Raw genomic sequence first — 27,400 nt, forward strand, 5'->3', positions numbered from 1 at the left:
GAAGGAGAATCTTCAGAGTGTGGAGGTGCCACAGATGAATCCACTGTCCAGACAGGTCAGTGTTACACACGTCTTTTGGGGACTATTACACATGTGTTCAGTGTCATGCGTACAAGCGTTCAATCCTGATGTGCACAGATGTGCAACCTTCTCCCATGAGCACAGTGACCGGCAATTCAGTTATGATTTCAAATCCATATGGTTTATAAAGGCTTTCTCCAAAGGATATTGTGAGAGCGGGTGGGGGTTGAGCGATGGAGTAAAGATCGAGGATGGATTAGATTGGAGGAACCACTAGAAGCGTGAAAAAAATAAAACAAAGTAGTGAAATGAGGAGATTTGAAAAAAGCATAGCGAGATGTCGATAAGGAGGGCCAACTTGCTGGTCTCTGGTGTAAGACTGAATGGAAAGAGATCTGACAAAGGGGACGTGGAGAGCAACACAGGAGAGATTTGAGCGCTCTTTCACTGCTCTCTGTTGTACGGTAATGTCAAGGACGTCGGAGAGATGCTCGGTTTTTATTGTTTCCTTTGTTTGACTGGATTTGGGTTTTTCTCGTGCTGTCACTGGCGAACAAGTTCTAACCCTCTTCTCAGATGTGATAAACAGTAGTGTATTGCATTTCTACACTCAAGTCATTTTACATGGACAAAACTCTTTGCCGTCGTCTGAGGCACATTGTAACAAATGGCCCTATGCCCCCATGTATTTGCAAATGATTTGCCTGCCAAGTGTGTTGTTTACTTTTAATGGAAGACAAGAAAATCAAATCAGAAGAATAAATATGAAAATGACAAATTAATGGAGGAGCTATTAAGCAAATCAAGGGCAAATCAAGGGTTCTCCCTCTTTGTTGTTGTTTGTGCTTAGCAAAGAACTCTCAAAATTCCTCCCCAGCGGAGTGAAAAAAACCGCTCGGACTACCATAGGTGTTTGCCAGCTGTGGCTACTCTTTTACAGCCTATCAGAGAACAGTTAAAACACTTCCTCTGACTGCAGCCCAACAGGGAAATAAGTTACTGCTGAATGTGGTAAATACGGAGTTATCGCTCTCCCTGCTTCTTCGAGTGCTCCCGTCTCCTGTTCTGCTCCAGCGGGACACAAGTATTGGAAAGTATGACCCTGGGGGGGAAGTCGATGATGTACCGAAGCCTCCCATCCTTGTGCTCGCTCACTCAGACTTGAGCTAACGCTCGTCCAGGGGCAGCTATACGGGTTCATGTCTGTGTGTGAGCGTTTCAGGGGGTGCTGACTGAGGTCCTAGGTGGCTCGCAAGAACTGCTGTGTGTGTCAGTTCCTGCAGGAAGCTTCAGTCCCATGACGTGCACACATGCATACACGCACCTACGCACTATCTCACAGTATTACCCCTCTTAAAAAAAAAAACGACTATTTTGCCTTATTCAGCCACTCTTTTTTTTCCCTTGCCGCCTTTTGTCACTGTCATTCTTTTCATTTGGAAATGTTATCGACAGATTAGGTTACGAGAAAGCAAGCAAGTAAGAAAGAGAGGGGGGGGAAGAGAACAGATTGGAGAAATATACTACCCCGTCCTGCTATTAAATTTATAAGCTTCCACCCCCCCCCCTCTATCATTCACTCTCTTTCTCCCTTGCTTTCCTTGGAAAATGTGTATTGAGTTTGGAAAGACCCACGGGAGGGAAGGCAAGGGTATGTGGGAGAGCGTCTCGGAAGGGAATTGCATCAAGACCACATTTTCCGCCCGAACTCCGTCATCTCTCGCTTTCCCTTGTTCCATTGCCATTTCCTCCTGTTCTTCCTCCTCTCTCCTCTTTCTGCTCCACACGCGACCAATCGGAGGCCAAAGGTGCCCCGGCACTCCTTCCCGATGTGTTCTTGTTCCCTACCAGTGGGACGAGATGTCCGCACTCTTCACTTACTTTACCTCCCGTTCCCTTCCTCTCTAATTGTGCAAAGAAAGGGAACTAACAAATTCTTACAGTCCTCCTCAAATGTTCCTTGTCATGTACAGCCACCACACTATACACATCATTAATATTTCTCCTGGAGAACCCTTAAGAGTCACATGCAAAAACGGTCAATGAGTCATCGTGAAAATGTTTGTAAGATCCCCGGGTAGAGCGGCAAAGACAAAGACCTATTGCATTGTTAACATTGCTCACTCAAAGCGTGAATACAGTGTAGATACTTGTGACTAAAACCCTGCAAAAAACATCAAACAACAGATCTGAATGAGACAAAGCTGTGTTCCTGCCCCACTACTCCCCCAATTCATTTTGTTTCTCTTTTCTGCTCATCCTCACTGGCCTGCAGCCTCACGCAGCCAACCTTGGGGTAATAGCAAACATGTTATCGTTCAATCACAGGACACACAAAGAAAAGTACTTTGCAACATTCACATTCAAACGTGTCGAAAATATGGATTCTTGATTTCATCCAACATGCATCGGTGGGGAGGAAGGCCACATAAATTCGAGGAGAATACGCAAACTCAGAACAGAAGAGATTCAAACACAGGATCTCACCGTACTGCCATTTGAAACTTGATATGTTTTAGCCCGGACAACCAATATGAGGCAACAAATGCTGAGTAAGAAACAATTTCAGAATGTCATTTATGTGGTCATCAGTGTGCCCTCTAGTGGTCAAATACCCTCTCCTACCCCCTACAGTTTCTTTTATTGGTTCATATGTCGCATCACCGAAGGCTGCATTGGACCCATTGATAGGCTAATTCTGGCCCGCACAGCATATTTCCACACACCCCTGTCCAGAGGTCCTTCAGTAGTTATAAATATCATCAAATTCGAACATGTCTTGTGCATTGAATTTTCACCAAAACATAAGAGGGAGTTAAAATGAACATAATGGCATTCAGATGGGAATGTCGGAAGCCAGGAATGGAGGATATCAAAATCATAATAATACTTGATCCGGGTCATTTGCGATGTCCAAAAAGAGGGACACTGGCCTTCTCTATCTCTCTAGTTCCTTCTCCCTCCCTCTCTCTCTTCTTCTTCCCCACCCCTCTCTCGAAGCCTCTCTCTCTCGAGGTCCATAATGTAGTTTTAATTTCCCTAAGGCTGTACCACAGGAAAACAGTTCCTGCACGCGCGTGTGTGTTGTGTGTCAACCATTATTGCCTGCTTGCAACATTGCACATGTTTTTCGTCTGTATTGCAGCATTGAAGCCCTTTGTTCGAGGCTGTTGATAATTTTTGTCAATATACAGCCAACTGTGCACCAAAACTCAAATGGGTGAGCAGATGTCACCTTGTTTGCCAGAAAAACCTTTTCTGATGATCTGCAATGCATGTTTGCGAACCAACACGATGCACTTGTATGCCTATTATTCCTACCTTACTTCCGTGATGCGTACCGAGCGCCTCTTTTGTCATCTTGTTTCCAGACTTGGGTGCTACTTTCCCTCACCGCAGCATTTCCTGCGAGCATAGAAGTGTGTGCACGTGAGCGTGTAGATGTATATGTTTATTAGTGTGTGTGTGTGTGTGTGTGTGTCTCTGTGTGTGTGTGTGTGGACTGCAGCGCTGTGCCTTTAGCAAGGGAGGAAAGCGGGGGAAAGGCTGGTGTTGTGTAAACACAGAGAAACGCGTTGGTGGGGGAAACAAGATGAGGTGGGATGCAGAGAGGAAGAGGTGAGGAGAGATGTCTTCTTAATATAGGCACACACACACACACACACACACACACACACACACACACACACACACACACACACACACACACACACACACACACAGAGAAAATACACTCACACCAACAAATAGAGCGAGACAGGGGGTGGGGGGACATTCCCCGGAGAGGGGCTGGGGGACACTATGTTTTTGTGTCCAGATCCACCTGTTCAGGTTGTGAGTGTGTACATTGGAGTGCACTCTAGATGGTATTTTTCCCACCCTGTAGTAACGCGTAGAGCTCAGAAATGTAAAGAAACTGCACTGGGTGAGACATGTTTTATGATGACAGTGTTTTGTACTTGGTTCGTAGTTAAGACGGTGGTGTTCAGTTTTTTTTTCTCATAGTGCTGTTAGTCGAGACAGCAGACCAGCACAGCTGTGTCACAGTAAGAGGTTCAGGGATTGAATCAGTACTCAGACCCTTTCTGTGTGGAGTATTTTCTGCTTGTACTTTTTATGTGAGTATGCCCCCGTCCCAAAGGCATACGTGGGAGGTTACTTATAGACTCAGCGGGTCTGAATGTGCCTGTCAAATGGGTTTTCTTCATGAGCCTAACCAGTCCAGAGTGTATCCTGTTCCAAATTCAGCTGTGATAGAATCCAGTTCATCTGTGACCCTGTCATGATCTGGTTGGCGACAAACGGGGGGCGCTGTCGGCCCCGCCTGCACCTGCACAGGTGCTGGTCGTCCCGATTAGATTGGCGACCAACGGGTAGCGACGCCAGCCCTGCCGGCAGCCTCGCAGGTGCTGGTCGTTATAATCACTGTCACTTAAAAGGACACCCGGCACGACCATCCGTTGTCGGTTCATTGTTTGCTGCATGCATTGTGTATGTGTTTGTTTAACCTTGGTGGGCTTTTACTTTTGGTCTTCTTTTGCTACTTTGTATTTTTTCCATTCAGATGATTTTGATGTTTTACATTTTGTTCCTGCTGACCTTTAATTTAATACAATTTGTCAAACAACCTCCTACTCACTCCTGCCTGCTTCTTGGGATCCGCACCCGCCATCACCACCTCGCAAACCGTGACAGACCCTGGATACAATAAATGAAAAGCAGTACTTGGATTACACTCATCTGTATGAAAAGGTTTCTTCAGCCGTGTAAGATAAGAATATGTTTTAAATTAGTCATCTGTACTTCTTTGAAGGTGTCAGACGTCTGGTTACTCATCCGAAGAGCTTGGTCAGTGAACTAAAGTTGTGCTGGTAACTCTAGCCTTATATATAACCCTAATTGACAGTGGTGGCGGTGCCAGACCTCTGCTCTGATAGGTTGAGGGAGCAGTGGACTACTCCCTGACACTAATCTGATTCCTTATTTTGTTCTATGCCTATGCCTGACTCTAATTAATAATAATAATAATAATAATAATAATAATAATAATAATAATAATAATAATACTTTTAATTTCAAGCGCCTTTCAAAACACCCAAGGACACTTCACAATAAAAACAATAAAACAAAGCACATAACAATAAAACAATGAGTAAAATGATAAATAATAAAATAGCAGATTGAACTAGACATTGAAAGCAATTTTAAACAGATGTGTTTTGAGGTGGGACTTGAAAATAGGGAGGAAGTCAATATTACGGATGTTGGGTGGAAGTGAATTCCAGAGTTTGGGAGCAGAGCGGTTGAAAGCTCTGCATCCCATCGTGGTGAGACGGGCAGAGGGCATAGAGGTGAAGGGAGAATGAGGATCTGAGGGACCGAGAGGGAACGGAGATTTGAAGCAGGTCAGAAAGATAGGGAGGGGCAAGGTTATGGATGGCTTTGAATGTAAACAGAAGTATTTTGAATTCGATTCGATGTTTAACAGGAAGCCAGTGGAGCTGCTGGAGGACTGGGGTTATGTGGTGAAAGGAGGGGGTTCGAGTTCATGGAGAAATTTCTGATTGACACCGAAGAAAAGTGAGTGACAATAATCGATGCGGGAGGTGACGAGACTGTGGATAAGGATAGCAGCGGAGTGAGGGGTGAGCGAGGGATGGAGACGGTTAATATTACAGAGGTGGAAATAAGCAGACCGAGTTATGTTATTTATATGGGAGTGAAAAGATAGTGAGCTATCGAGGATGACACCCAGGCTCTTGACCTGAAGGGAGGGGGACACGGTTGAACTGTCAATGATGAGAGAGAAAGTGTTAGTTTTGTGTAGGGTGGATTTGGTACCGACAAGGAGAAGTTCAGTTTTTTCATCCTTAAGCTTGAGAAAGTTATGGGAAAGCCAGGATTTAATTTCTCAGAGGCAAAGTGGGAGGGATGAAGGTGGAAGAAAGGCTTCGGGTTTGCTGGAGAGGTAGAGTTGGGTGTCATCCGCAAAGCAGTGAAAGTGAATGCCAAACTTACGGAAAATATTGCCAAGAGGAAGTAGGTAGATAATAAAGAGAAGGGGCCCCAGGAGAGACCCTTGAGGCACACCAGAGGACACAGGAGAGGACAGTGAGGTCTACGAGTTGATTTGGATAAATTGTGAGCGATCAGAGTAATAGGAGTGAAACCAGCGAAGAGGGGTGTGCGTGATGCCTAGGGTGGAAAGTCTGTCGAGTAGGAGAGGGTGGGAAATGGTGTCAAAAGCTGCGGTCAGGTCGAGAAGGATGAGGATGGAGAGTGAACCGGCAACGGCTGCCATGAAAAGATCATTCGTGATTTTTATGACAGCCGATTCAGTACTGTGGCGGGGGCGGAAACCAGACTGGAACTGTTCGTAAAGGTTATTGTTAGTGAGGTGAGAGTGAAGCTGGGACGTAACTGTTTTTTCAAGGATTTTGGCGATGAATGGAAGGTGGGAAATTGGACGTAGGTTATTGAAATCGTTTGGATCTGAGCCAGGTTTTTTTTCAGGATTGAAGTAGTTGCCCCATTTGATCTGGTATTACCTCATCAGCATGAATAAGCCTTCATGAAAACGACCTAAGAAGTCTGTTGGAAGTACGGTCTAAATTAAACCCCAAACCATGGTGATTTAGTGAAGGGTTTTTGTATGTAGCACTGTTTGAGAGACTTTTATTGTTGTTGAACCCTGCCCAGCAACGAGATGCCAGCACAAACATGAAATGGAAAAAAAAAACATTGTCTTGATTCTTCAATTGTGTACTTAATCACAAGTGATTTCTTTTGAGAATGCCAATTATATAAATGGCAATGGAGTTAATAAATCATATCAGGCACAAGGAGAGACTATTGAACTTGCTGGTAAGTAGCCAAATAAGTGCTGATTTTTAAATTTATTTATTCTAAGATTCGAAAACCTCATACAAGTTGTTTGGTACTGCAGAATCTGACTCATCGATTAATATCTAGTTTAACAAAGTCCTGGTTCCAAGTCTGCTGTGGACATAGTATGTAACATTGATTGCACGTGTCTGAAAACACGCAACATGCAGCTGATTTGATTTGATTGTTGTTGGTGGCCCCACTGAAGGTGCTTGCTGCAGCCAGGTGCCTGTGAATTCGACTACAGTGACGATGTGGACCAGAATGAAAGCCTTGTGTCGCGGCTGTTTGCTTTCGAAACATTCTGCTGGAAGCTCCACACACACTTTTCCACACCTTTTGATGCCCCTTTAAGGTTTGTGCAGACATGCGCATGTGGATGTAGGTGTTTTATGTACACTTGGCCCGCATATAGTCATCTCCCCGAGCAGCCGTGCGCAAGTCAGGCCAAAGTACCACTTTCTGCTTGCCAAGTCTAACACATAAGTAACCCCCTTGCCTTTGCAGTGTTACACTATGTTTTATTCCCATTTAAGGCATCTTGCATTGGGACTATCTTTCAGTTCTATCGCTAAGGAACAGCTCAGGAACATTTCCCAGTTCATTGGTTCCCCAGGTGATGGTTTATACTGACTGTGGTTATGTCCGCACACACACACGTACACACACAAAAAACATTTTGTACCCAAAAATAATGTCCGCCACAGTGGCAAGAAAAGTGAAGTGGACTGCAGTACAACGCAAAATCGAACACAATCCATCCCTTGGTGCTCCCAAGTTCTTCTAAGTTATGATGAGGGTAACATTTCTGCTCGCTGCCATTCAATCTTGATGACCAATGTGTAATACAAGAAAATAAAATCAGCAACCAGAAGAACTAGAAGTGGCATCTCAGGTCATTTTGAAGTCAACACAACAACAAAAAATAACAAATTAACCCTTACACATTGCATTTGCATTTGCAATTGAAATGCATTTCCAAATGCATTTCAATTGTATTTTATCTTTTACCATTGGGCCAATCAAATTTGGAACAAAATAAGTCAGCCATCAATAAACCAAACAAAAACAGTCAAACTTTGAAATACGTTTGAAACACAGCACTGAAGTTACCCGTTTTAAATGCAAAATCCTTTATTTTGTCAGAGGCAGGTTGGGAATCGTCTTCCGAGTCAGAGTTTTCTAATATGTCAGCATTATAGGACAAGAAATCTGCACTGTTTGATTGAGCATCTTATCATTGAACTCGCAACATATCTCTGTGAACTCATTTAAATTTCGTTAATGAGAAACACACACACACACACACACACACACACACACACACACACACACACACACACACACACACACACACACACACACACACACACCTAACGAGTGGTGATTAGTGGGTCTCAGCTGGGCGGGGTTAGGATGCGTAACATCACTCTGCACTGTGGACTCTGCTAATTCACTTGTCTTTATCTAATTACCCTGGGTGTACACAAACACATACACACACACGCACACACACGCGCACACACACACACACAGACACACACACACGCACACACACACAGACACACAGACACAGAGACACACACACGCCACACGTATCGTTCCTGCAGCTATGCAAAGTGTCCTAATTATTCCTGTGGTGTCAGTTTGCATATTTATATTTGTACCTGATATTAAACAACCATTGTCCTCAGATTACTCAAATTGATAACTACACTTTGGAATCCGATTTATTACATTTCCTCCAGGGGATTAAAAATCAGACAGGCATTTTTTTATTATCCCTCATTATTGATCTTTTATTTTTTTTATGCTTGATCCGTAGATTTAATTCCATTATGCTTACTTTGTACTTCAAATGTAACTGACTCTACTTTTACATGCCTAGAATAAATATCAACATGGCTGTTACCATGGAAAATATTTAGAGAGCAGAAGATTGGTTTGTGGCAACATATTCATATTGCATCTCATGGGGAATCATTTTGGTGATTAAAACATTGTGGTAATGTTTGTGTACGAAGTGAGTGTCTTTGTGTGAATGTATTTTACAATGTGTTGTTATTCCTGGCATAGGGACAGTCTGTGAGTCACAGATAATGATTCTCTGTAGACAATGCTCGTGTCTGCTTTGCGTTGTGCTGCTGAATCGTGCTAAAATGTGGACGCATATGTTTTTGGTTTTATGTATCAAAAAAAAATGTTTGGCATGCATCTATGTTTAGGCTTTCATGCCTGGTGTTTTCAAACATTCTCAACTGTCATTCATACAAGTGACGCGTAGGCTCCTCAGAGCCCTCGAGAACTGAGCAGCCAGGACAGATTTGCACTTACCACTGTCAGCATTATGCTTCGACTGCATGTTTTGCAATATCTTTCATGGGCCGATATGTCACATTCATGGTTGAGACTCGACTGTGAGGACTAAAACTCCCAAAGAAAAATCAAAACACACTTGTGATCTCCAATTGTATTTTTTGACATGTTTTTCTTTACGACCATTTGGAAAGTAAAATGTGCACCCAATAAATGAGGAGACAAAGAGCATCAACACACACACACACACACACACACACACACACACACACACACACACACACACACACACACGCACGTACACAATACACACAACACACGTAAACATACGTGCACACACGCGCACACACACACACACACAATCACACCAACACACATGTACAAAATATACACACACAATACACACACACATGCACAATCTACATTCAAATCACACTAACATCCACAACACTCATGTGCACAATACACGTACACACACAACACACACGTACACAATACATAGACGTACACAACACAGACGTCCACAAAACACACATAACATGCACACACAAAACAAACACGCACACAAACACAACACACACATATACAAACGCACACACAAACAAAACACTCACAAAAACACACACACATGCACATGCACACACCCACACACACACACACATGTACACAACACACACGACATAATACACACACACATGCACACCACACTTATACACAATACACACATATGTACACACAAACAAAACAGTCATCAAATCACACACAACACACACGCAAAACACACACACAACACATACACACACACAAACACGCACACACATTAAGTTGCTTGACGAGTGTGAGAGAGATAGTTTCATCTGGCTCGTCCCGCTGTTGCCATGACAGCAGGTTGTGTTGGCATGCACTGGATTTGGCCCTGCCCTCACCTCTGGCACCACAACCTCCTGCTGTGGATGAGTGGGCATGTGCGTGCGTGTTTGTTACCTTTTCTGTACTTCATGCATGTTATAGATGAAATTTCTTAAATCTAATGCAACTCTTCCATATTACAGTGCGTGTTCACATATTTGCCCATTAATATGGTGACCATTTGTTTGCAGTCGCGTACAAATGCACTCCACTTGAATTTTGACAGTGTACCTATTGTTTCATCCCAATTTGGGCACGTCAAGTGAAGCCTGCTCGTGTGTTTCTGCAGCACAGGGTCCATTTTTCTCCCTGGCCAGACGGTGCTCCCACCACTGGACAGATGGCTACCATCCTCATTCTCTTCATCCTCATCCCTTCATCTCGCCCTCCTCCTATCTTTCCATCATTAATGTCCTCTCCCATCGCACCCCATCACCAGAGTCCCTCATTCCCCACCTCCCAGCATCCCCTTTTCCCATCACACCTCTCCATTATAAATTAGTCTGCAAAAGATGTGGGATTTTTTTGCTGCGCGTAGCTTCTCATGTTTAGCTTTGCTTTTATGATAGTCGAGCTTTTTAAATGGACTACTTGGGAACATGCCTTAATCAATAAATAACCTTTCAAAACCCGGTAGCCGCCCTTGAAACAGACATAGACATTTTGTGCAGTTAGCTTTGAATTTTATGGGAATAGAAGGCTGTTTGTTTTATGTTATAGCATGACTGTGGCCAAGTGCGAAAAGTTGAAAAAGTATGCGATGGAAAAAAAACATATTTAATGTCTCTCCAGATGTCCCAACACTTTTGTTTATTTAGTATAAGCCAACACATGGCATTAAAATCTCCACCTGCCGTTGTAAACTTAATGGAGAGCTTCCATCCCTTATTTTATTGAATATATTGATGTGTAATAAAATGACATATGATTTTTCTTCAGTCCGGTCCAACACAGAACCCTTGCTATTTTTTTTTCTTTTCCTTTCTCTTTTTTCTCCTCAAAATAACGGCTGTATTTTTCATTCTCTACCCTCCCGTGTCATCATTTGTCAGTCCGACTGGAATCTCGGCATTTATAAAGTGATAATAAGGTGCGACAATGGAGACACAATGAAGCAGATAGCATTGGGCCATCGCAACCCTCCACTGGTCGGCAGTGGTCGCTTCTCACATGACTGCCACACGCACTCTCACACACACATTCACTGGATGTCACATGCTGAAGCCCTTTACCCATTTGTCATGTGTCATTGTAATTCAGTCAACCCACACAAATCAAAAGACAAGCATATGGTCGCTTTGGGAATGTATCATTCATTTCTACTTGGAAGTACAAACCAGATTCCAAAATGACAAAGTAGCCATGAATTTGATTAATGAAAATAGATAATGCCTCAACTCATCTGGCATTACAACAAAGTGAAATACGTTACAAAAGCATTTTTTTTTTCAACTTAAAGAGACCAATTTGTGAACTGTGTGGTTAAATACTGAAATTGCACAAGTGCTATGTGGCCAAAATGTGTATCATTGCTAATAATGAATTTGATGTTTATGCATATAAATAACACAGTTGCCAACCATAATGATTACTTGTGTCGCCTATCCTTAGAAATCACAACGTCAGTGAAAGTGCTTGAGCCTAAAGACGGCCAAGGAGCGGCTCCCGAGGATGCAGAACAAGAGGAGGCCGGCGAGCACGACGACGAGCTCGATGACGACTCCATATTCACTTGTGACAACTGTCAACAAGACTTTGAATGTTTGGCTGAGCTCACAGAACATCGAACAAACCACTGTCCAGCAGGTAGGACGAATTTCACACAACTTTATCACTTGAGGGTTTGGCATGTACCTGCTTGTCCGGAGAACACATGTGGGCTTGCTGCAGTTTACTGTCTTTTTCCAAAAACGTGCATTTTATATTAGTCTGGGAAAAGACGGTTGTGTAAGAAGAGAAGATGAGTGCCAGCTGTGTGTCTTAATACATTTAAAATACATAAAGCACCTGAACTTTATATGCCTTTGCTTCTCATGGGTTATGAAATATTTACAGGTATGGAAAAACAAACTTGTTCTGGTAGTATACAGACAACAGTAAGTGAGCCAATGCCAAGTAATACAATGTGTTTTACTTAAAAACATATAAAAATGCACATTTGAAACAATTTCCTCATTCAATCATAATTTGGCAACCATCACACCTAATTTACCACGAGGATATCTGTAGTTATAATATGCAGTCATACACTGGAGTCATTATTAGTACTTCTGTAATTAATGGAGGGACTGAAAGAAATGCGACCGGAGGCATCTGGTTCTTACAGATTAATCCACATGTGCGTTCACCAAGCCAAAACACACACACCTGCACACATTTGGGCGACAAGAAAGTCTGCTGCCTCCAAGCGTCTGAATGGTGAACACTTTGATATGAGGATGAAGAAATGTCTATGTATGTGTGTGTGGGGGGGGGGGGGGGTTACAATGTATATATTATGGTCATGTCAGCAACCTCATATTCACCTGCTGCTTCAACGTCCAGTCCCAGCAGATTAATGTGCGTGTTACACATCCAGCCATTCGAGAGCCACAGGAAAGTGCTCAGATGCTTTGTCATGGTGTCATCTTCACCGGATGGTGTCATCTTCACCGGATGTTGTCATCATGATTAACAACAGAAGATGTGGATAATAGGTGTTGAGGCTTTTGGGGTCTAAACAAATCATGACACTTGTCAAAAGAGTGTTTCGTCAGTCGTACAGTGCAAGGTCTTAAAAGGGAAGCCACTACAAAATGTTTTTCAGACCAATATGTTCTATGCGACCGCACTAATTTGAATATTGGATTGGATTAGCGTCTCGCAGTGGATAATTTTACATTTCACCGCAGCAAATTAATGGAAGAAGAGGAAAGGAAAGGAAGGAGTAGAAAAACTAAATACAGGAGCTGAGTGGAAAGGCAGCCACTCTCGTGGTGCCACCTTGATGTCAAAAGAACAAAAAACTAAATATGACGACACCAAGACAGTCATTCAATTTTAAGCACTTTCAGCACCCTTTTTGTTCTATGAAGCAGTTCCTGATGAAAGAGGAGATTATTAAAGTATCATTTTCAGCACAAACACAATATTAATCTCAATGTTGTGTTTAGGCTACTGGAAGCGCATCAAACGCATTAACGTAAAGACAATTTTGCAATTTCATGTCCCTTTTCAAGAAGCTGTCGAACACATAACAAATACCTGTTTGCGTGATAATTGTCATTTTTATGTCTTTGAGTTTGCATGTTCTACGCTTGTTCCCGCATGGATTTTCTCCGGGTCCTCCGGTTTCCTCCCACATTCCTAAAACATGCATGGCAGGCCGATTGGACACTCCAAATTGTCTAGAGGTGTGAGTATGTGTGCGGATGGTTGTTTGTCTCTGTGTGCCCTGCGCTTGGCTTGCAACAAATTCAGGGTGTCCCGGGCTCATGCCCAAAAACAGCTGGATCCAGTCCCCCCACACCCTCACCCTAATGAGGACGAAGCGGTACAGAAAATAGATGAAGGGATATTATTATACGACTGTATATGTTATTTTTTTGTGCATCGCCTATCTATCCTACAAACTGGTTCTAAGAACAAGCCTTGACCTTTTGTCGAAGTTCCACTTGAGCAATTTAATACTCAAAGTGTGAAGAATCCTACAGTAATTTCTGTAGTTTTGCTTTTAATCCCATAACGTCCATTTCTTCAACACAGTTCAGCGGTGTTTAACATTTAAATGTAATCACTGGGCGATATATTTCCAAACAATAATTTAGTTCAAATTTCTGCCTACTGTATCTTTTATCTGCATTTCCATTTTAATTTAATGAACAAAGGATACATTTTCCCGTCTTTAGTTAAACACTGTGTTAATTTTGAAATGGTGCATGGTGTTAGAGTATCATACAAAAACATGAACTATATTTTATTTTAATGTTTGTCATGATAGCAAAACAAAAATGTGAATCAAACCTATGAAGATGGTGGACAGTGATTCCCTGTGGCGACCCCAGAAGGGAAAAGCTGAAAGGAAAAGAAGAAGATGATGGCAGGATTTGGAGAGCCAAATAGTTTTACGGCTGTACTTGTCGTAACAAAATTTGAGAGCCACTGTTTTAATACATTGCAGACGATGCATTGATAAACTGGCGCTTAACAATTCAAAATGCATAACAAGACTGATGAGTGATCCACTTTACAGTTACTATGAATCACTTTAACCCAACAGAGAAGGAGGCATTTAAACGTTATTTTAGGGGAGAAGGCGAACCACATCATCAGTTTTGATGACATAAATTTCAAATCGGGTGTCACAGAAATTATCATATTGAGGAAATCTGATTTGTTCCCCTCCACTTTCTTAATTGCCTTTGTGTTTCCTTGATCCACACAATGCACTGCCAGTTCACTATTTTGTCTTTTGGGTCTTGTTCATACTGTTCTGTGTGAGACTCTCACTAGCACACATGTCCGCCTTGTCGCTGTTAGAGCATTGGATGTGGCCTGTGATTTTCAGCACAGGAGTCTGGGGAGGGTGAGATGTTACTGAGCGAGAGAGCGCAGAGAGGGCAAGAGGGAGAACAGGAGAAAGGAATGGAATGAAATGAAGAATCTTTTTGGCTCCTCGGAGAAAGAGAGCTTCAGATTACAGAGTAATCCCACGGCTCAGTGGGATGTGTGCTTGCAAGTGGTATGTAGATTCAACCAGCAGTTGGATTTGGCTGGTAGAAGAGTGCGTATGGAAGTTGTTGTGGGACCGTTATTTTCTGGTTATTATTGCGGAAGAGCTTGAATTAAAATCGCGGACCAAAGAATCCTTTTATGTTCTTCGGTTCCTGCTCTTGGGAGCCGATAAAGTGGGACCTTTGGGATACTTGCACACTATCTTCTTGGGAGAAACACAATATCCAAATTAAGAAAAAAATACTTTCCTCATTGGTGACAGCCATATTTACTTCAGAAACAAAACAGTACACAAACACTGTCTTCTTCTTGTTCATATGCAGGAATGTTTAGGGACGGTTTTTAGACTTAATTTTCTTTTAAATGTCATTACAGTGAGACCTCAACTTACAAACACCTTATCTTACAAACTTTTCGTCTTAAGAACCTCTAATTTATGAAAATTAAACCTTATAATAAGCACTATTTTCATAATACACACCCACCACGGCTGGCGGAGTGATCTTCGGTGGAAGCACACGACCGAACAGCGCTCCAGCCGGCGCTACTTTGCACACCCCCTCTCATTGAATGCACACGTTGATCGCCTACTTGGAGCTTTTTGCTGATAATTTTACGATGATGGGACCGAAAAATAACCACCACAGGCTCGTGTTCAGCCCAAGAAGACACAAAATAAAATCACCGTCGCTGAGAAGAAGGAGATAATTGAAAAACACGAACGAGGTGTGCGTTTGTGTGATTTAGTGGACCAGCACGGCTATGCTGAGTCAACCATTGCTCCCATTCTCCGGAACAGAGAAGCCATCAAAGGTGCGTCTGTTGCAAAAGGTGTTTCCGTGCTCTCAAAGCGACGGTCTCGGGCAATCGAAGAAGTTGAAAAAAACTTTATTTTACAGCACGGTTTATTTCTTTAATTACAGTCCTCATGTAATGTGCCTCTCTTTCTGACTTTATGATACAATGCAGTGTATTTCTTTCATTACAATACAATAGCAAATTTATTATACATAGAATAAGGTATGCTGTGTGTAGTTTTAAGGCTTATTTAAGAGAAAAGTATATTTTATGGAAACCCGGGAACGGATTATTCCCATTTTAATGGTTTCCTATGGGATTTTTTTCTTTGAGATACACACTTTTCGCCATCCACACTCCAATTAACCAATTAAGTTCGTAAATTGAGGTCTCACTGTACTATCTGTTATTGGAACATTGCATTGTTGTTTCCTTTAAGATAAAACTGCGTGATAACATATTATCATTGTTTAGTTTGAACAAAATCTATTATATTTCTTTGCGAATTGGTGTGTGTCTGTATGAAAAAAATATTACTACAAAGCTTCAAGGAAGACATTTTGGGTCTACTTTTTTGTATTTCAATTATTAATTTTGTTAGATTAATTGTATTAGATCTTTATTGCTGCCTTTGGCCTCGATGCTGGTACTTGGAGGGTATTATTATTTGTTAGGTGGCAGTCTGTGGAAAAAAAGAGAAAAATGCCACTCTATCAATAAATACCATCGGACAGTACAAATTTGCATCAGTGGTTTGTCATACATGGTTCAAGTGAGATATTTCCAATCTTGTTTTACGGGAGGCATCCCAATTCAGATATGAGTCATGTCAGCGTAAAGAGCGAAAAGAAAAAAATTGGATGAAGCCTCATCCAAACCTGGCAAAATCGTGAATTGATTGGCATACACCGCATCTCAATCGGGACTTGACGTAATTGAAAGAGATGACCTGTGTATGTCTATACACATCAACTGAAACAATACACCCTTGGTTAATAACAAAACAATTAACACCCAGTGTAAATCAAAAGTGGGATACATATGAAACCACTAGGTGCTTGCTAATTGGCACTATCGGCCGTACTGTAGGTTACTTGAAAATTGAAATAGCACAACATTCAAGCTGACAAACAAATCAATACAAGCCATGCACTGATCTTGAAAAACGAAGTCAAACCAAAATGCATCCATTGTACGCCGTCCTTGTTTGCAATAGATTTCCCTAATTAGTGTGCCTGAGTGGGCTTATTGTTTCGAGGAAATGACGTTTGAGCATACCCTGTATACTCTTGTGGCGAATGAGTCCCGAGTTAGCATGGAGCTATTGCCATAACGCGCAATGTCTCCCAGGCGCAACTGTGAAGCACCAAGTAATTCAGTGGCACTCTAGCAGAAGGCCTATAAAGAGCCACCATTAATTTGAGAACAAATTGGACAAACACACGCGCACACACACGTACACACGCATTCACACACGCACACACAATGGCACAGATCATTGACACATAAGTATGCATACACCCAACCAAGCACATAATCCCAAACATGACATCAGATTTGTACGATGTGCTTCAGTCTGACCCTGCCTTGTGTTTGAGGACACCTAAAGCCGATTCTAATAAAGGGCATTTATGTATTTTCTTTCTTTCCTCTCTCACTCCGTCAGATATGACTTTTTAATGAGCGACTGTGTATGCAAGGTGCTCTTTGCACTTTACATGTGGGTATCTATCCTGTGGGTGTGCTGTGCGTGCAAGAGAAAGAGCGAGCAAGAGAGTCACGGGAGTGTCGATGGGTCTCGGTAGGAGTCAGAAATGTGGAGCACAGGCTCCCCGAGGAGGGAAAGAGCGGAGGAGAAAAAAAATCCCACAGATCAAATGGAGAACATTCTCTGGCCCCACTATGTCACATTACATGCGCACATACATCTAACCTTCGCCTAACCTCGAATGGCCATGCTTGGATTTAATTATTCTCATATGTGGGATTGAGTTTTTGTTGTCTTCGAAAGCCTCCACTGCCTACAAAATGTGTAAACATTGCAATTCATCACAAACCACAACAAGCTGTTTGATCAGTTTCATGTGTGTAGAAGATGATTTCAAAGTTTTCAAGTTGCTTGGAAGTCCCTCGGTCTGCATGTGTGTTTAATAATCATCTTTGTTTTTATGCTGCAGTTAAAGTCCTAAATTAGTCATACATTGGCTACTTTTTGAATATGTGGTGAGTGGGTATCGTCAAGCTGAAACAAGTGGCAAGAAGTAGCAAAAAAATGGTGTCGAATGGACGCCCATTTTCATTGGATCAGGGAATTTGTTGAGTAAGTGAGGACATAGTATCAAAAAGCATTTTCCTCAGAACAAGGTTGACTTTGCCAAACTTTTGTAGAGATTATGACATTTTTGGGGGGTGGGTGGGTGTCGTTGTGGGGTGTGAATAGGTGAAATTTGCAGTTTCCACATTTTTTGGTAATCTTGTTACTTTTTCCAGCCATTTATCTTCTTTTCTTTGATTGTCTTTGGACTAGTGTTATTGTATACCCTAGTCCAGTGGTTCTTCACCTGGGTTCGATTGAACCCTCAGTGGTTCGGTGAGTCAGTCTCAGGGGTTTGACAGAGCCTCTCCCATGGAGGGTAAGACACGCTCAACTCAACATATAGATTTGTTCTGACACACCCACTTGGCCATCACTGGCCGCAGATTTAGTCAACGTGTAACTGTCGTGATAGCACGTCAATCGTGATAGCCCAGTTGATCCCCCAATGGAGTGTAAGTGCATCGCATGGCATTAACTCAATCACTCCCAAACATAGGTGTCTAAAACCGTATTTCATTCCCTCACGTTGTTTCTTTGCATTTTTATGTTTATTTCTTTTACATATGCAAATTTAGGAATTGATTACGGCCTCAAAGGCCATTCAATAGATTACACAATCGAAATGACCACAATTCTTAAGAGTATTGTGTTTATGTTAACTCCTTTACTGCCATTCCCGAATTTGTTCGGGTTATTTTTTTCTGGCAGGGGCTGCTGTTAAAGCGCTGGTCAGACCTCTGGCAACATTTTTCCCTATTACGAGGGGCAGCATTTGCCTTTTGTCCATGTTAGCGCTTTGTTACAGCCTCAGCTGTTGTTAAAGCGCAATAAATCAATATGTACGTGTTGTATTGTACAGCCACCCCCATTTCAAGCTCAGCTAACTCCAGAATCCAGATCCATATAACTTAGGAATTAACTCTTTTTTCCGATGAAATAAAAGAGCGTCTCAGGTTTCTTGCGCTGAATTGAATATTTATGTAGTCCTAAAAGTCAATATTCTGTGGGTCATGCAATTTGAGTGAAAATGTCAAAAACCGTGGCACTGGTTTATTATATATTATTGCATTTTTGCACATCATCTGGCAGTGAATGAGTTAAGTATCAAAATGTAAGATATAACACGAAGATCAATAGCCACAAGTAGTGAAAAGCTTGGTGTTATATGCCCAAGCAAACCTGATGTGTGTGAGGTGTTGGCGAGCCTACATGAGTGATGCTTAAAGAAATAGACAGAGGAGGAAGTCTGTGTCAAATAAAGGATGTAGCTGTCTGTCAAAGCAGGAGGGCTCAAACGGATGCTGTCAATGACAAATAGCACACCATTAACCCAGCCAGTTGAGTCTTAAACTGCGGGAGTGGAAATGTGTGTTTCGGATCCGCGCATGTATTTGTGCGATTGTTGACAATCCAGTGCATTTATATCATAAGCACGCTTGTTTATTGTCCTTCCTCTCCGTGATGGAGTGAGGCAAAATGATCATGGGGGCATGTAGAAATCAAGGGAGCAAAGAAAAGAGGAATAGGGGAGGACAGATCAGGAGTAAAGTGAGTTAAGGGGGGGCACTCACAGGAAGAATATAATGGAGGGAAGGGAAAGCGGGGAGAGCAGGGCTGTTATTGCAGGGGCCCTTGGGTGACTGGTTTGGGGAGGGACGTTTCCCCTCTGATTAGCCTCAAACGTCGGTTGCAACCCGTTGTCTCTTTCTCTCTCACGTGCGCAAGCACATGCCCGCGCCTCACTTAGTCTGTCGACAGCAGAGCAGCTGAGTCCTGCGAGGCCAAACCTCTTATTAAAACCACAGATCACTTTCTAGAAGGAAAGGTAGGAGGAGCCTCATATGAAACAAAATTACAGACGCCCTCCTGCACTCTGGCCGACCACTTGATTTTAACGTGCGGGCGTGTGTGTGTGTATCTGTAAAGTAGTGTAAAAAACGTAAATCTATGCAAATAAGCAATGTCTGATTTATTAGATAATAAATATGTGATTCTTAAAGGTCAACTCATCAAATAAATAGATACCTAAATAAAATGCTTGTATTAACTCATACACCGCCAATCGTGTGAAAAAATGTGTCCACTCCAATGCCATGGTTTTTGTTACTCGAATTCCAGGACCCACAGAATAGTGAGTTTTAGGACTACATCCACATTCAATGCAGCGTAAGAAACCTTAGATTGTCTTCTTTCATCAGAAAAAAAGTGTTAATTCCTAAATGATATGGGTCTGGAGTTATATGAGCTTGAAATGAGGGTGACTGTGCAAAGTACAATGCAATACATTGCATTAGGGTCGCGGGGGGTGCTGGAGCCTATCTCAGCTGTCTTCGGGCACGAGGCGGGGGACACCCTGAATTGGTTGCCAGCCAATCGAAGGGCACACAAAGACAAACAACAGTCACTCTCACACTCACACCTAGGGAATATTTGGAGTTGTCAATCTGCCTGCCATGCATGTTTTTGGAGTGTGGGAGGAAACCGGAGGACCCGGAGAAAACCCACGCGGGTCCGGGGAGAACATGCAAACTCCACACAGGGAGGCCCGACCGGGTCGCGAACCGGTGACCTTTGCACTGTGAAGCCGTTATGCTAACCACTCAACTACCGGGCCGCCCACAGTCTTTCCCATTTCAGAAATTTCCCTCTACTACATCACGATATTGATTTCAAATTGATTATTTGTTCATTCCCAGTGTGCCTGTCCAGTAGTCGCAAGGGAGTGATCAAAAAAAAGTTTCTCTCTTTTCCTTTTCGCGCCTCTTTCAGCATCTTTTTGTTCTTTTCCCAGTCAGCTTCCGTGCCTCCCTCTTTCTGCCTGTGTACCCCCTCCTTGCCAGCCTCCCTCCTCCTTCGTCGTGTGTGTGTGTGTGTACCCGGGGGGGGGGGGGGGTAGCCCAAAGATTCCTGTGCTAAGCCCTTGGCATACATACAAGTGCGTGTGCACATACACACGTGCACAGTAATAGCACACAGACACAGCTGGCTGCTGCTCAGGTTTTCCTGGGAGAGAGCAAGAGCCCGGCACCAGAGGAGAGGGGGATGAAGAGAAGGAGAAGGAGTCTGGAGAGGGGGGTGGCACAGCATGCAGCGACGAAGAAGGGTTGTTGCGGAGTCATTTTTCATCACAGGGTTCATTTTTCACTGCACTTCTTCCACTGACTTTGTCGCTCTATTTCTCTTTATCTGTCCTTTCCTCATGCTCCCCTCCCTTGATCCCGCTTTGTCTCTGTTTATCTTCCTTTTTTTCATACACCCCCAACCCCACAATGATCTATCCGTTCTCTGCGCTCCCTCTCACCCAAACTCTTTCCATTCTCCTTCCCTCGCCATCTCTCTTTCAGCCTAGTTTCTCCTTTATGAAATATGGATGGGAGCGCTTTTTGGGTGCACTGAGAGGTTTGCAGTTCAGAGGATGCGACGAGGGGGTGGGGGGTGCGGGCTGTACGACTTAGGAAGTGGCAAGGGAGGGGAGAGACGGAGAGGGAGCAGGATGGAGCTGGTATCTCAGCAGACGTGCCTTGTGCAGGCACCTAAACACCTCACTGAGCAATCTGTCAACATGTCAGCAACACATGTTTGGTTAAAAAAAAGAGAGAGAGGGAGAGAACGTTTGGAAGGCAAGATAAGTGCGTGAAAGAGGTCTCTCCTCCTCCAGTGGGAGTAATGGCTCCCACCAGGGCTCTGGAAATGCTTTGAATTCAGAAGATTTCTATTGCGGGCTTCTCCCCCGGGGGGCGTCTTTTTACAATGCCTGCATCTCAGAAATTTGAGCCAGAGGACCCCTAGGGGCGTCCTTTCATAATGCCTGAAAATGTAGGGTTATATTGTGTGCTCTTCCCCGTGAGGCTTTTATTAATACCTGTATTCACTGCCGCTGGAAATTACACAGGCGGCGCTGCAGGGGCCCGAGCTCGCTCCAGGAAAGTAGAAAGACTCTGTTGGGACATTTTCTCTCTTCTTCTTTCTCCTCTTATCCCTCCTTTCTCTCCCATTGCTCACCTCTTCCTCCCCTGTCACTGACTACTTCAACTCATTTTGTTCTGTCTGACTTAATGCAAGAGTGAAACCAATAATTTGCCAAAGGACAGAAGATTGTGTGTGTGTGCGTGTGTTTGTGTGTGTGTGTGTGTGGGTGCGTGCGTGTTGGCACCATCTCGCCCCCTTGTATTCAGCCCCACTTTGCTCAGAGGGAGAGAAGCACTCAATTAAAAATGTAACTTCTCTCTCTTGTTTCTCTCTCATCTTGCCTCGCTCACTCGGTGTCCTTGTGTGCCTTGTGTGTAGATCTTGCGGAGGGTAAATATTTGGGCCTGCTCGTGGCTGTAGATGGATAATAGCCCCCGTCCATGGTCCAGTATACTGTGTCTGTATCTGTGTGGGCATTTGTGCACGGGTGCGTTTGTGCATGTGTCTGTAACGGTGAGACAACAAGACGACTGCTCCCGTTTCCAAACATTCATTAAAATTCTTCAGCCAAAGGGTTTTGCAGCTTTGCTGTAACTGTATTTGTCTCTGTGTGTGTTTGTTGATCAAATATTTACACATTCAGATTAAGGAAATATATATTTACATATCTTTGAATAAATAAATTGCCTGCTCTCTATAGCCACATTTTCTGTTTAGTTTTCAGATTTGATTTTATGTCTCTGACTGTTCCATGATGGAGCAATTATGAGATGTTACATGGAGGGACTGATTGCTTTTCAGTCCTGGTGGTTGTGTTCAACTCGAGTTATCCTACTGTGTGAGAGGGGAGACTTTTTTAAATTCCAAGTACATCCCTTATTTGGTTTTAATGATATCTCCCCAGTATCAGTCAATTCAAACACTAAACCTGCACTTCCTACCAATTACGTTTGGTGTTCCACACTGATCTTTCCAAGGGCCTATTCATTCTATTATCAGTCTACTTTGTCTTTCCTGCATCTTCACTTCATCTAAAATTAATCATTATTGTTTCATGGATGATATACAGCTAGACTTCTTGAAAATGCTCAATTCCAATTTCCCTATGTAAATCTACAGCGTTAATGAAATATTGGTTTCTCTTTGGGTTCATCCATCCATCCATCCATCCATCCATCCATCCATCCATCCATCCATCCATCCATCCATCCATCCGTTGTTTTAATCTGCTCACTATCCCATTGGTCACAAGTGTTTTGGAGCCTTTCCCAAAGGAGGCAGGCAACATCCTGAACTTTAGTTATTATTATTGTTTTTTTCCACTATAATTTTGCTGCTGTGTAATGTAAATGTCTCCACTGCGAGATGAATAGGTACTGTACATTCAATCCAATCAAAATGACATTGAGGAAAAATAACATTGAGGAAAAATAAAACAACATTTCTTAATGAAGAGCCACAGCTCAAAGGAGCAAAATCTTTTTTTTACATTACTAGCTTACTTTTTTTGTGTGCACCAGGGTAATACTCTACAAAGGATCAAAGTGGAAAATTCTTTTGACTTTACTGTGCTCGCTTCCTTTTTTGTGTGCACTAGCGTAATACTACAGTACACACAGGCTGAATACAATACTTGTTGTTACTACCTTTTGGCAGCAGATGTCACTAAAATTAACCCACAATGCAATCACATGGACTAAAATTGTTATTCTTCTTATTTTTAAATATAAAGGACACCAGTACCAGTTGTCTTCTATCAGAATCATCACCGTTGTTCATCAACCTGTGTTTTAATCATTTTGTGAGCATGGCATATACCTTATTTGTATTATTTCTATATCCATATGTGTGATTTATGTCATGGGCCAGGATAAAGTTGTCATGGGGCCATGAGGGGCCTGTGTGTAGGGGGTGTCTGGATAATGAGGAACAGGCCATTCCCTTGGATTCCTGCACCCCTGCCAACAACCAGGACCCCCAGAACCTCACCCCCCACCCTTCTTTTCTTTTTTCTCCCCCTCCTGCTGACACCTGGGATTTTTTCTCCATTTTCCCCTCCCTCACAGCCTCTTTTTTACTCTCCTTCTCAAGTGGAACACATGCCCCCCCTCCCTCCCCCCCACACACACACAATTTTATGCATTCTTTCTTTCTGTCGTTCCTCCCCATTCCTCATCCCTCATACACATCTTTGGATCACAAGTCACATGTCACTTGCCTCCTCACACATTGGCCCCAGTGTCTGCATCCTTTCCTCACTCCTTCCCTCATTGCTGTAACTCCCCACTGCGTTCTCAAACCCAAAACTGACCACATCCCCTCCACTCACCCTTTAACTCCCTCCCCCCCCTTTCACCTCCCACCATTCTCTCCCGAACTCGTCTGTTCCCCGTCGAGCTGGCCCCAAAGCTCTGATCCTTTCCTTCAAGCCCCCAAACTTCCCCACTGTGCCCTCCCAAGACACACACTCAGCCACACCCTGTGGCCAATGGCCCCAGAGTAGCCCCTGTTTTTCTCCCCCCCTCGGTTTTTCCACTCTTTTTTTCTACTCACCTCTGTTTCCCATTCCCGCTTTGACGATTTAGATTTGTAATGCCCTTTGAGTTCCAGAAGTCTTTTTTTAAATTGTCTATTATTTCCCTTTTTTTCTCATTCTGACTCCTAAAAGGCAAAAGCGGGGACTCGAGTCACATGATTGGACTGGTTTTGTAACTTGGTGAGCTAAATTTGAATTTTGATCTGAGTGATTGTGCTGATAGTGGAAAATCTGCATTCACAAATTAATAGCATTCACAACTGGCGACTCACACCATGTTATTATTCCCAATGCAAAGGCCACCAAAACACACCCACACAGTACTATTTCATATAAATAAGGTGCTCAGACAATCATTACATGTCGATTCTAGAACAGCAGAAGGCAAATAATTTACTTCATTTACCACCACAAAACTCACGTTGACAGGTAGGTCACATTAAATTCACAGTTTTGCTGACCAACAGTTCAACCATGAATTAACCTTTACATCGCATGTACTTAATTGAGATCACATTTAATTAATAGACAAGCTGTCTAGTTTGAAAATACTCAAAACTACAATATATGATTGTGAAAGCGGTAGTAGCTAACTTAAATTATTAATTATTAACTATTTTATTATGTATCATTTTACTTATGGTTTTATTGTTATGTGCTTTGTTTTATTGCTTTTATTGTAAAGTGTCCTTGGGTGTTTTGAAAGGCACTTGAAATAAAATGTATGATTATTATTATTGAATTTCCCTGTAGATTACATTGACGCTATATGATAATAGCAAGAACAAAGTCGCTATTGTGTGAATTTGCTGTCAAGTTCGCCAATGATGTCAGCGGTGCATGCTGCTTTGTACCATTTACTTTGTTGATGACAACTGCTTATTTTTTGAGGGGGAAACAATAAACCTGACGTTTGTTACCATAAATGAGAGTATTTATTTACTAAAAAGTTATACAGTTCTCATAAGACACTTTTAATTTTGTCATGCATATTTGATCAGTTCCTGAAACATGCATTTTTGCAGTGGAGTAAAATTAAAAACATCCAATATTCCAAAGTCAAAACATTTATAGGTCTGTGAGTGAAAATCACAAAAACTACCTTTAAAGGTCTGTGAGTGAAAATCACAAAAACTAAAGTGGAGCCATGCCTCCTTTATATTCATGTTTTCATAGTGGCTCAGACAGAGGAAGAGGTGAAACCGAATTGGGAACCCAAGTTCCTTACAAAAATACTGAAGGCGTTTTCCGTCTCTTTACATTCAGTTTCTTTTGGACACAGTGCAAGCTTTTTATGTGTAAGATTTTCCAGTCATGTTCTGGCCCTCAATGCTTTAGGAACTCAAAATCTCATTCCGTTACAAACACACAGTTGAGGCATATTAATTTAAAGGGAAAGTCACCCCTTTAAAAAAATGTTTTAGGCAACCCACCCAGTCTAAACACTATATTTTGTTGAAATTTGCGTTTGAGTTAAGAACTAAAATGCACCCACTATTGCCATGTTGCTACTTGCTGTCAACTAAAAATGACACCACAGCGGCTATGGGCTCAGGTTACAATCGGTCATAGCTCAGTTTCAGAAAACAGGTAAATCGTGGTTGGTTGTTACCTGAACCCTTAGAAACTGTGATTTCATTTTCAGTTGACAGAAAGCAGCAAAATTGCTGCTCCATGAGGTGGATTAAAAATGTGTGGATTTTGCTGCGTAACTCAGATTACACAAACAAAATCCTGTCCGTTTATTGTGATGAAAATGAATTGTCAATTCCCATTATCGAAATTATTCCTTTTCATTACAGTGGCATGAAGCTCATTGAATTCACTATAAAGGCTAGTGCATGCTAAGGTTGCTATCCCCAGGTGTCTCTGCATTCATGCACATGCACAGTTTCAGTCACAGACAGTTGTGGCAAAGGCCAGTGTACCACAGGGAGACAGCCTATAATAATTATAACCCAGCGCTCAGGTGTGACTCGCCTTTGTCCAGCCAAATGTCAGATAAAATCACAACTCAGGGGAGAAGCGACCGAGAGCGGGAAGTCGCAAAATAGGGGGACGATCAAGAGAGTAAATTGAACAGAGTGGAAATGATGCAATGGTACTGTGATGTGATCAGGCAGGATGTGTTTACAGTCTAGAAGGTTCAATCACGACGCTTCCTTGTTATGTAGTGTTAAATAATGAACCATGTTGTCAAGCTACGGTCAAGTCTCGGTGAATGAGATGTATCTGCCAGGCTTTCTGTCTGGGCACCTGGTTATGTGGGGGCTGGGAGTCCTGCTCAGCACTGTTTTCTTCCTGTCTCAAGAGCTCCCTGGGGCACCAAGACCAACTCTGCCAACCTCCTACTCTCATTCCCTCCCCACCCTCATGCAGAACACACATGCACACTGATGTCAGCTGCTTTGGGCCCTCTCCCTTGGGTGCTACCAGGATCTTTTGTTTCCATCCTCTCTGTTTACTCCCGCCCTCTCTTCCACTCTCTTCACTTCTCCCCCTGTCTTTTGTCCCCTGAAATAGTTGTCCCACTAAATGCCCGATTGGAATTCACTGCGCTGTGGGGAGTCTCAGTGCAAGGGCACCGCAAAGTGTGTTACTATGCCTATACTGTAATTGCCCAGATGTAAAAGTACCCACGTGTGAGTGAGAAGGGCGATAAAATATACATGTTTATTTTGTATGAATGTGAGAGATCTGTGGTTAACACACATGCTGTTCAACAAAGTTTCTGTTTTTTGTGGAAAATAAAATAAAAAAATAATTAAACTTAGTGTTACATTCACCTGGCATGCATGTTTTTGGAATATGGAAGGAAGACTGGAAAACACCCACACAGGTGCAGGGAGAACATGCAATCTCCACATAGGAAGACCAGAGCCAGAATTGAACCCCACACCTCTGCACTATTAGGTGGGCGTGCTAACCTGTCGCCCACCATGCCGCCTTGTTGATGCCATTGTCTAATTGCAAAATTAGTTCATTTGATAGGAAGT

General features: G+C 42.7%; 1 protein-coding gene across 5 annotated transcripts in view; it reads left to right on the top strand.

Annotated features, from left to right (window-relative positions):
• The window catches only part of znf423 (zinc finger protein 423), a 146,827-nt gene that overhangs the window by 19,242 nt on the left and 100,185 nt on the right, over nt 1-27,400 (top strand). For all 5 annotated transcript variants that reach the window (XM_088996639.1, XM_088996641.1, XM_088996640.1 and 2 more), the window contains exons 2-3: nt 1-55; nt 11,743-11,937. The exon at nt 1-55 is cut by the window's left edge and continues 8 nt beyond it. In XM_088996639.1, the coding sequence (XP_088852765.1) occupies nt 1-55; nt 11,743-11,937 (250 nt within the window). The remainder of the gene's footprint in view (nt 56-11,742; nt 11,938-27,400) is intronic.

This window comes from Hippocampus bargibanti, linkage group LG05 (assembly GCF_051943395.1).
Source record: "Hippocampus bargibanti isolate YZ-2025 linkage group LG05, ASM5194339v1, whole genome shotgun sequence".
Taxonomy (NCBI): Eukaryota; Metazoa; Chordata; class Actinopteri; order Syngnathiformes; family Syngnathidae; genus Hippocampus; species Hippocampus bargibanti.